The 10151-nt window shown below is 33.3% G+C and overlaps 1 protein-coding gene across 2 annotated transcripts; it reads left to right on the forward strand.

Annotated features, from left to right (window-relative positions):
* The first annotated feature begins 3075 nt into the window (after nt 1-3075).
* LOC130955250 (uncharacterized) lies at nt 3076-9926 on the forward strand. Of its 2 annotated transcripts, none has more exons than XM_057882075.1 (2): nt 3076-8505; nt 9182-9423. In XM_057882075.1, exons 1-2 carry the CDS (start codon nt 7316-7318, stop codon nt 9204-9206), a joined length of 1215 nt encoding a protein of 404 aa, XP_057738058.1. In that variant the 5' UTR covers nt 3076-7315; the 3' UTR covers nt 9207-9423. The 2 variants fall into 2 exon arrangements, with proteins under 2 accessions (XP_057738058.1, XP_057738057.1); XM_057882074.1 differs by lacking the exon at nt 9182-9423 and adding an exon at nt 9436-9926 and having other exon boundaries at nt 3078-8505.
* The last annotated feature ends 225 nt before the right edge of the window (nt 9927-10151 follow it).

Genomic DNA, 10151 nt, shown 5'->3' on the forward strand with positions numbered 1-10151 from the left:
GAATTTCAGACCAGACACTTTAGTCCCTAACTAAAATTAATAACTCGATTAGTCCCTAATAATTAATTTCGTCAGTCACTTAGATCCTTTGCTCTGTCATCTCTAACAGAGGACAAAATAGTCCCTGACAACTCTAATAGGGGACAAAATAGTCCCTGACCTCCTCTGTTCGGAAACGACATTGTTCTCTCCTAATTTCCATCATATCTCTCATAACACTAACAGTCTAACACTGTAACTTCAAGCTACACAATCCACACTCTACAATTTCAATATTCACAAGAGAAAAATTCTCAACTTGGTCTCAACAAATTCATACTTAGGAAACTAATGACTATGCTTCTCAAGTACTTGTCGTCTTAAGTATGATTTGTTAAGACCCGTCATCATTACCATCTCCTTCCTCCTTTGTCTTATTATCTCCATGACCACATTGTTCACCACTCCAATCGCTTCTTTCAACTTCTTCTCCGACTCAATATTCAGTAATCGCTTCAGTTTCCATGTGAGCGGCAATGGCAACATTGCTCGTTATGCTGATAGCTTGGATGCGAGGTTGAAGTTGTCTGCCAACTTGGACTCTGGAAAAGAAAGAATGAAGCACTCAGGGTCCATTTCAAATGAGAATTTACATATGATGTTGAAGGAGAATCTTCTCATGATGTCCTAATGTCCAACAATCTATATTGCTTACCGGAGAGTGAAGAAAGGCGTGTCCTTGGGATAGTTGTGGAACTTGGTCTTGAGGATGTGGTGGACGTTGTCGGGGTTGGAGGTGATGCTGTTACCGAGAACGTGAAAGTGGATGCTTCTGGTGGGTGAAGTGCAGAGGAGGTGGGTGTATCAGTCACAGAGATTTAAGAAGTGTGTGGTCCATGACATGTTGAGGTAGGTGCGACACGTGTGACAGTTACATCATGGCTTGATCTTGGAGCTGAAAAGGAAGAAGGAAAAAACGGAAAAGAAGATTGTGAAGGTGAAGAAGGAGAGTATGAATGTTAGGGTTATGCAAAATATGATGAAAATTGGGGAAGAACAGTGTCGTTTTCGACAAAGGGGTAAGAGATCATTTTGTCCCCTATTAGAGTTGTCAGGGATTATTTTGTCCCCTGTTAGAGTTGTTAAGGACCATTTTGTCTTCTGTTAGAGTTAACGGAGCCAATGACCTAAGTGATTGACGGAATTAATTGTTAGAGACCAATCAAGTAATTAATTTTAGTTGAGAATTAAAGTGTCTGGTCCAAAATTTTTTGAGAACCAAAATGGGTAAATACTCTAAAATTTATTATTATTATTATTTTAGAACTTGACACATTTAATAATTTTGAAATTAATAAATATAAATATTGTATTAAACATTATTTATATACATCTTACTTGAAATTTAAATACATTGAAAATAAAACTTAAAAAGTTTTTAATATTATTTATTTAAATGAGTACTTTAGCAAACCCACATATTAAACTTTTCCATCATTGATCAAATAGTCAAAATTTCCTTCAGGATCCTTAAAAAAATCAAATACATCATAATGAGTAGTGTAATTTTCAGGAACATTCTTTGAAACAAAATTTGGCTCCTTTTCTTTGTCATCCTTTTTCAATGATGCTTGATAAATATCAACTAGGTACCTCAGGGTACGACAGTTATGCGACCATGACCATTTCCACCACAACGGAAACATTTATCCTCTCTTGATTTATTTTGTCCATTATTTCTTTCTTTATCCCACTTCTAGTGAAATCCTTTCTTGTAAATATAATTTTTCTTCCTTCTATAATTTTTTTTGTTACTAAAACCTTGCCATTTATCTTTTCTAGGGTAATGATTTGTCGCATTTGTTTCAGAAAATGGGGCGGCACCAGCTGGACGCGCTTCATGATTTTTTTTAAAAGCAACCAATTATTGCGTTTAGCAACAATAAGACCAGAAATTAACTCAGAATATTTTTTAAATTTTTTTCCTCGATACTGCTGCTGCAGGAGTACATTCGAGGTATAGAAGGTCGAGAAAGTTTTCTCTAACATATTATTATCAGTTATTTTTTTCCATATAATTTCATTCGGGAGGTAATTTGGAACATTGTTGAATTATATTTATTTATGGATTTAAAATCCTGTAGACGTAAGTGCATCCATTCATATCGGGCTTGAGGAAGTATTATTGTCTTTTGATGATTATACATTTTTTCAAGGTTTTTCCATAGATCTACAGGATCTTTTAGTGTGAGATATTCATTTTTCAATCCTTCGTCAAGATAACGACGAAGGAAGATCATGACTTTGACTTTATCCTTTTGGGGTGTATTATTTTCAACTTTAATGGTATTTCCAAGATTTATTGAATCAAGATGAATTTCAGCATCTAGTATCCATGATAAGTAGTTGTTTTCAGATATATCAAGAACATTAAATTTAAGATGAGAGAGTTTCGACATAATAAAAATTTATTACATGTATCTTTCTAAAATTTATAATATGTTATAAAATAAATAAATAAAGAAGAAAAATAAATATAAAATAAAGAAGTATAAATAAATAATTATAGGATTAATATTTACTACAAATAACATCTCAATATAGTAAAGTATATAAAAGAGAAAGAGAAGAGTGTTTTGACAGTATAAAAGAGAGAGAATTGTTATTAATGGTATGTATTGTTTCAGATACATGCCTCTATATATATATATATATATGCTTCTATTTATATATATATGGAGACCTCTTTTTTAACTTTTATTAAATGTAACTTTTTTTTGGTAACATAGCATTTGAATATAAAAAAAGTTGAATGATATTAAATGGGCATTCATCTCATACTTATTACAACACATATAATATTTTCTCTATAAATAATAAATAACGTAGAAGTCAAAACAAAATAGGAACATGATAATTCTCCTTTTATTTTTTATAATACCACATCAAATATTTCTTTAACATTATATATATTTTATAAAATGTTTGACATTATAAAAAACAGGATTAGTAATATCCATTTCCATTGTGAGTAAAATAGCATAAGATAGAGAATAAAATAAAAAGTGATATGAGAAGCGCAGTGAATGAAAACAAGAGAGAGTGGTGTGGGTGGGTTTCTCTACTGTGTGTGAATGGAATCCAAAGGAAGAAGGAATAGTAGGCACACATACATGATACATACATGGATATGAAGCAATATTGCGAGTAGGGAGTAGTGATTCGTCAAAACCCCCCCTTTTATCTGTGCCTGCACCCGGATTGGCTCAACTTGCCTGCTTCCCTTTCCTCTTCTTATTTTATTCTTAATTATTATCTCATCACATCACACACTCAGAAATCAAATACTCACAAGAGAAAGCAGCATTGCAAGCCACGTTATTGTTATCCACTTCTAAACTCAATTACTCAACACCCAACAGGCTTGTTTTTATCCCTCCCTCTCTCTCTCTCTCTTCCATTCCTTATCTTACATTTGTTATTATTTACTGCCTTTTATTCTTTTCGTTAATTTCTCATGCTTTTGCTTCCTTCTGTATCATTTATTTAAATCTAATCAGACTCACCCCTAATTTAGGCATTAGATCAATGGGAGTTTGATAAGTAGAATTGTAGAAATGAAATCACTCCTAATCTTACTGTTACAGTGTTACATACGTGTTTAGATATATCGTTATTTTAATTTTCCTTACTTGTTACACAATTTATTGGAGAGGTTTTATCATACTACTACAGTCAATGTGTAACACGTGTTTTTATCAGAATTGATGAGGACTCAATAATTCTAGGGAATTATTGGAATTATTGGCATAATTATAGGGAATTATTGGCTGTGAAATTTGTGTTTTGACCTATATAGACTGTATGATCTCTGTTTTTATTGAATTATATGGTTAAATCAGCACTCTTGGGATATCCTTATGCATTGACATATTAGGGTAATTTGAGATAAAGAACAAGTTATTAGATCAGCAAGTGATTAGTGATTATTATGCAATTTGAAAGTTATGATGAGTGGGGATGTATGGAGCGGTTGAAGTTGTTGCAAGTTGTATGCTTGTCCTTATGTCATAATGGCATGGCTTCTCTTTGTGGTGGAGTTCAGAAAAGCTGAATTATTAGGATAGCAACATTTCCAAATACTCTCTCAGGTGTCTGATCCAATGGTCACTTTTGTAGAGTTACGGTCATTTAAGTGCAATCACATATCAATTTTCTTACAACAATAAAACTGCGGTAAGTAAGTACTAAGTATTAACTGTCATATTTTTCTTACCTACTCTACTATATATGTTTACTGCATAGTTTTGCAACTAACACAGTTGTTCTGGTACGAAAACACAAAAAGTTATAGGAGAATTTAGCGAGCAACATCAAGTTGATCTAATGGTAAGCAAGCTTGTATCCTTTATAGTCGTCTCGAGTTCGAATCCTGGGGATCAATTAAAACAAGATTATTGGAGTTTCTAGTAATAAGATCTAGATACTAGAACAAAAGGCCAACAGATTAAAATCTTCTAAAGTGAGAAAGTTGGTAAAGTAAGAAAATAATAGTTTAATCACCATTGAATTGTAGTGAGACTCGCACATAATAAAATTTATAAATTCAATGGTGCTTAACCCTTTACTTTATCACTTTACAATTCTCTTTACTTTAGAGGATCTTTTTCCAAGATGAAAGTATTAAATACATAAAAAATACCAAATATTATGTATAAATGCATAAAATAGAGTTGGGGTGGTTTCTATTGTGAAAGAAAAAAAGATAAAATTTCGCTTTAAATGATTTGGTAGTAAATTTAGTTGTTTACCTCATTTAGAAATAGACTACATGGAGGGTTGTTCAATAATAAAAAGTAGAAGGTGACTTAAGGAATTATGTGTAGAATATACATTGAAATCTATTTGAAAAGATTTAGATTTTAATGGTTTGAATATACAAATTTATGACATAAAAATGTAGCATCATTTGCTTGATATAGTTGACTCCACCTAGTTGGATAAAGTTAAGTAGTTGTTATACTTTGGTCACCTATTAACCTAGGAGAGGGGACCAGCATCAGTTCACATGAATGTTGCTAGAATACAATTTTACAAAGCTAGTAGCCCAATTTGTCAATTGTCTTTAGGCTTTTCAGTATCAACAAAATGGTATTTGATCTTTATCTTTCTTTTGCTGTAATTTTGTGCTTCAACTAAACATTATAATGTTCCAGATTGAATTTTTTATTTGTGTATACAAAATTTTTATTGTTTTGAACTTTTGATTCTGAATCTTTGGAACAATTGTTAGGCTTATCCACTTATAACAGTTGAATAACCTTATCTGAATAAACTTATGAAAAATGTAGAGGAAACATTGAAAGTGAAAACTTTTACCCTGAAGCAGAGACTAGGTAGAAGAATACACTTAGATGAAATTGAAAGGAAGGTGGAGGGAATGGAGAATTCTTGTCTTTTAATTAATTGTTTGTTACAAGAGGGTCCAAGTTCTCTGCTCCTTGAGCAGACTAAATGGTCTTCAACTTGTTTTAAACAGAAAAATTTGGAGTTTCTCTTGTGTCATAAATTGTGTGGAAAATATAAGACAAGGTTATAACAATAGTGGAGATTCTCCAGTCATTCTCCATAGGCTCTTTGCTGACGTTTTAGAAGCTTTGGTCCCATATTACTTGCAGACAAGGTAAGGAAAAACACCAATAATTGTTCATTGCCATAAGTACCCTCTCTGCCTTTTATTTATCCTCTCCACAGATGCAACTTTAATAGTTTCATAACAATTGTAGGCTACCGTTTTCTGATTCATTATTGCACTCCCTTTATTCAGTTTGGAAAAAGAAAATTATAATTATTAGTTGGAATTTTTTAATGAGTGGATAATTTTTAGGAGAGACTTGAAATATTCGCAACTGTAGATATTGGATTTGAGCTTCAATAACTAATCAGTAGTTGAATTATACAGGGTGCAATCTTGAGCTTTTTGGGGACAAGAAACTGGGCTTAAAGAAAGAAAGTAGAGATTATAGAGAAAAATTAATAACGGTCCACCTTGAGTAGTGAAAATGGACAAGGCTAGTATAAATAGGTTTGATCTGTATTTCTAAAATGTGGCTTAAATTTGTTACTTGGTACAGGTTTTCTTTTGGAAAAAGACTCTCTAAAGTGGGGAGATTGATGAAGTGAGGGGTTAATCACCATTAAATTTGTAACTTTCATCGTATGTAAGTCCCACTATCTTAATTTGAGAATGATGAAACACTTACTTTCTCACTTTACCGACCTCTTCACGATAGAGAAGCTTGATCATGTTTTTCTAAAACCTAATTCGGCTAAAAAGCCTATTTAGAGGCTTACTTGGTAGTTAGACTTTTAGATATATTAGAAGCCTACTTATAATTGACTATAGAAATTCTAGTAGAGCTCTAGGTCTCTCAACAAAGACCTTTTTCTATTCTCCAATTTTAAACTCATTATCACTTAATTAAGTGGTCAAAGCACTTAGTTACTTAGACCAAACTCGCATTGCTTGCCAAAAGAACCCTTGAAAGATAGGTTGAAATGTTCCTTAAATAGGCTAATTTTATTTCTAATTTCTCTTCTATCATATTATTAATTTTTAATTTTAATATCAATAATACAAGATAATTAGGCTAGTCTTCTAGGCCTTATAACCTTTTAAAAAAAAAAAATTAATAGCCTATTGTTTGATCTTTTTTAACTGAAAAGGTTTATTTAGCCTTGCTCGTATACTAAATAGGCTATACACCAAATCCAAAAGCCCCTGACATGTTTTGCCGCTTGATATAGGTAAAAGTTGTTTGATTCCTTGTAGATATGTCTGCGTGACTTTATCTTATTTCATATTTCATTCAGGTTTTGCTATTAGCTAGGTTCTATGTGAACATTGTGCATAACGCTTTGAACAAGTGAACCATATAGGAATTCACCTAAGAGAAGCAAGTTGGTATCATTGTTGATGTAGGATATGGTAAGTGTAAGTGTGCAACTCTCAAAGTGCCCATTTAAAGCAAGTAAAAACGTGGTAACATTAGTTTGCCTAAAGGGGGAAAGTCTTAAGATTTTTTTTAATTATTTGTATATAGTAAGGTCCAAAATATTTTGAAGGCCCTAGGCTGTCCCCAACTATTTAAAGCATCCATGAGACCATCCATGAGGACCAGCCCTTTCTTCTGATCACTATTCTCCTCTGCATTATGTGAGCTTTGTCCCTCTAGACTGTAAGAAAAAAAAAAAAAACCCATGATTCCACCTCCATTCTGAATTCTATTTGTACCGAAGTTGTTGATACTTGATACATAAACCACATAATAAATAGATGAGGCGTAGATCCTCCAAAAAGAATGAAGAAATAATGGAATTAGATAAGCTTAGCAGTAGGAACCTTGAAGATCCACCTATCTCTGGTGCTTACATCCGGAGCCTAGTGAAACAACTAAACACATCAACAACAACAACAAATGAATCCATGAACTCAAAAGGCCAAGATTGTTTTGTTGCAAGAAAACATGGAAAGGCACATCAATCCACACAACAACAACCACAACAGCAGCATAAGAAACAAGTTAGGAGGAGACTTCACACTAGCAGGCCTTATCAAGAGAGGCTTCTGAATATGGCTGAGGCTAGGAAGGAGATTGTAACAGCCTTGAAATTTCATAGGGCTGCTATGAAGCAAGCCAGGGAAAGACAGCAACAACAGCAACAACAGCAGCAGCAGCAGCCGCCGCCACCGCAAGTGCAAGAACAGCATCAGCAAAGTTTTGAACAAGATGGAAGATTCAAGGGTAGGAGAAACCCCAGAATTTATCCATCATGCAGAGCCAATTTTCCAAATAAAATGGAGGATTTTTCATGTTCATACTTATCTCAACCTCTTCCTCCTCCATCTACCTTGGCTCCAAACTCTTACACCTGGGCTAATGCTCCTTCCTTAATTACTCAACCGCCACAAACCCTTTTGGCTGAAAACCCCAATTTTGTACTTCCTAGTCAGACTCTTGGATTGAACCTCAATTTCCATGATTTCAACAACTTAGATGCTACCCTTCACCTTAACAACTCTTCATTATCCTCATACTCATCTCCAACCTCCTCTTCTCCTCCTCTTTCTGTTGTGACTGATCAGGAAGCTCATTCAGTTGGAATGTCACAGGGCCAGGGAGATGGATCTTCTTCACTGGTGGATACAATTCAATCCGGTGCCACGACTCGGACTAGTGGAAGTGGAGATCTTCATACAGCCATGGATGATGAGGGCATGGCAGAGATCAGATCCTTAGGTGAGCAATATCAAATGGAATGGAGTGATACCATGAACTTGGTCAAATCAGCATGTTGGTTCAAGTACTTGAGAAACATAGAACATGAGGTACCTGGAGTCAAGATTGGAGATGGTTCATACCATTTTTTTGATGAAGTTGTTGAGTTTCCAGCTTGGTTGAATGCAAATGGGAGCTGCTTAGAGAAGTGCTCTGATGAGTACTTCCAAGATTCTGCCTTACCTTGGTAAGTTCCAACAGTAAAAGTTTCATAATTTAATAATTGAATTTTGCTTTTGAAGTACTTTTTTTCTTTGTACCTTTTATTAAGGTAAGGAAACAGGAATACAGGACAGTTTGTACTTTGTTAAAGCCTTCTTGTAACAAGTGAATTAAACTATTAAAGTAACTATCACCTTTTAATTACACAGAAAACTATTCCATCTTCTACATAATTAAGAGAGTTACTTTATAATAGCCCTTTTCGTGGGACAATTCCATAATCTATACATAGGTAATAGGTTCATATGTCATTCTTCTTTGGGTTAATAAGTCATAGGAAATCCCTAAGTATCAACACATTATTGTAGTTTCCCTGGCCATTTTCAAGGTGAACTTGCGAAATCTGTTTATGAAGCATATGTCAAGCCAAGAGCAAAAAAAGTGTATTTTCCCCCTTTTTTTCACAAAATCATTTTTATGTTCCATTTTCATGAGTCTGATGGTGACTTTTTGAATAATTCTTCCTTTGTTCTTGTTAAGCCGAATTTCAAGTAGCTTGCTAATCCTGTGTGAAAGTGAAACCTTCAAACTACTAAGAATTATACTCTTCAATAGTTTTGTTTTTCTTCATGTAAATGCAGTTGAGTTTATAGTATGTTTCTTTTCCATGTGGATTTCTAGTTTCTACTTTCTATTGTCAGGCCTGGTGGAACACTCACTTTTTGAAGCTTGCCCTGTGGAAAATATTTAGATAAAACATACGTTTTGACTTTGGTGTACAAAATCAGATGAGTACAAAGAACACTATTTCTAAAATAATATCTTCTTTTTGCATTCTTTGACTACCCTAGAATAACTTGTGCATTCTGGTTTATGCCCTTTTTATTTTCCCATTGTATATACTTATATACTAATGGTTTTTCTTCTGACTTTGTTCATGACAATGTGTACACAGCATGGACATTGGAGATATTGAAAGCATGGATGGAGATTGGTTAGCATGAGAAGGATTCATTGTTTTGGTCACATCAAAATTTTGCTCTGATTTTGTAGTTTCTTTTGCTTTAGGTAAATGGGGTTTTGGGTACTATTATTATCATTCCCCTCCTCCCCTCTTCTTTTTGGTTTTTTGGATATTTTTATTATTATATATATAAGGCTTGAAAAAATTTAAAAGAGGATGATAGCATCAATATTCAATAGTATGAGTGAGACAAATTTTTTTTCTCCCATTACTCTTATGTCAATGTATTTGTTGTAATAATGATTAATATCAATCAGTATTGCTGAATTCTCTTTGAATCATAAAGATTGCGAGAAGCCACTAAGAGTTTGGAGCTATAGAAGACTGGAACTCAGGCTGTTGTTAGTTATGTAATTTGAGTGTTTGACAATGAACACATGAAAAATTCTGATGAGGAATCTCAATTTAAAGCTTAATTATACAAAAAGCGTCATTATTCTCTGGATTTTTACAATTTCACCATATTTACAATTTTATTTTTTAAAGTTTATACCTAAGTCTCTATACTAGATAAAAACGATCAATAAAATCTTTTTTAACTGTTTTTTTGTTAAAAAATAAGATATTCTTGAAATATTCGTTTTTGCATTTGATTTAAGATGAATTTTGGAATGTTATATTCCGAGAGCAGTACAATTCATAGGTTA

Source organism: Arachis stenosperma, chromosome 10 (genome assembly GCF_014773155.1).
Source record: "Arachis stenosperma cultivar V10309 chromosome 10, arast.V10309.gnm1.PFL2, whole genome shotgun sequence".
NCBI classification, from domain to species: Eukaryota; Viridiplantae; Streptophyta; class Magnoliopsida; order Fabales; family Fabaceae; genus Arachis; species Arachis stenosperma.

Coding starts and splice junctions, on each gene's coding strand:
- LOC130955250 (XM_057882074.1), top strand. CDS start 7,316: ATGAGGCGTAGATCCTCCAAAAAGAATGAAGAAATAATGGAATTAGAT. Junction 8,506..9,435: donor CAAGATTCTGCCTTACCTTG/GTAAGTTCCAAC, acceptor ATGTGTACACAG/CATGGACATTGGAGATATTG.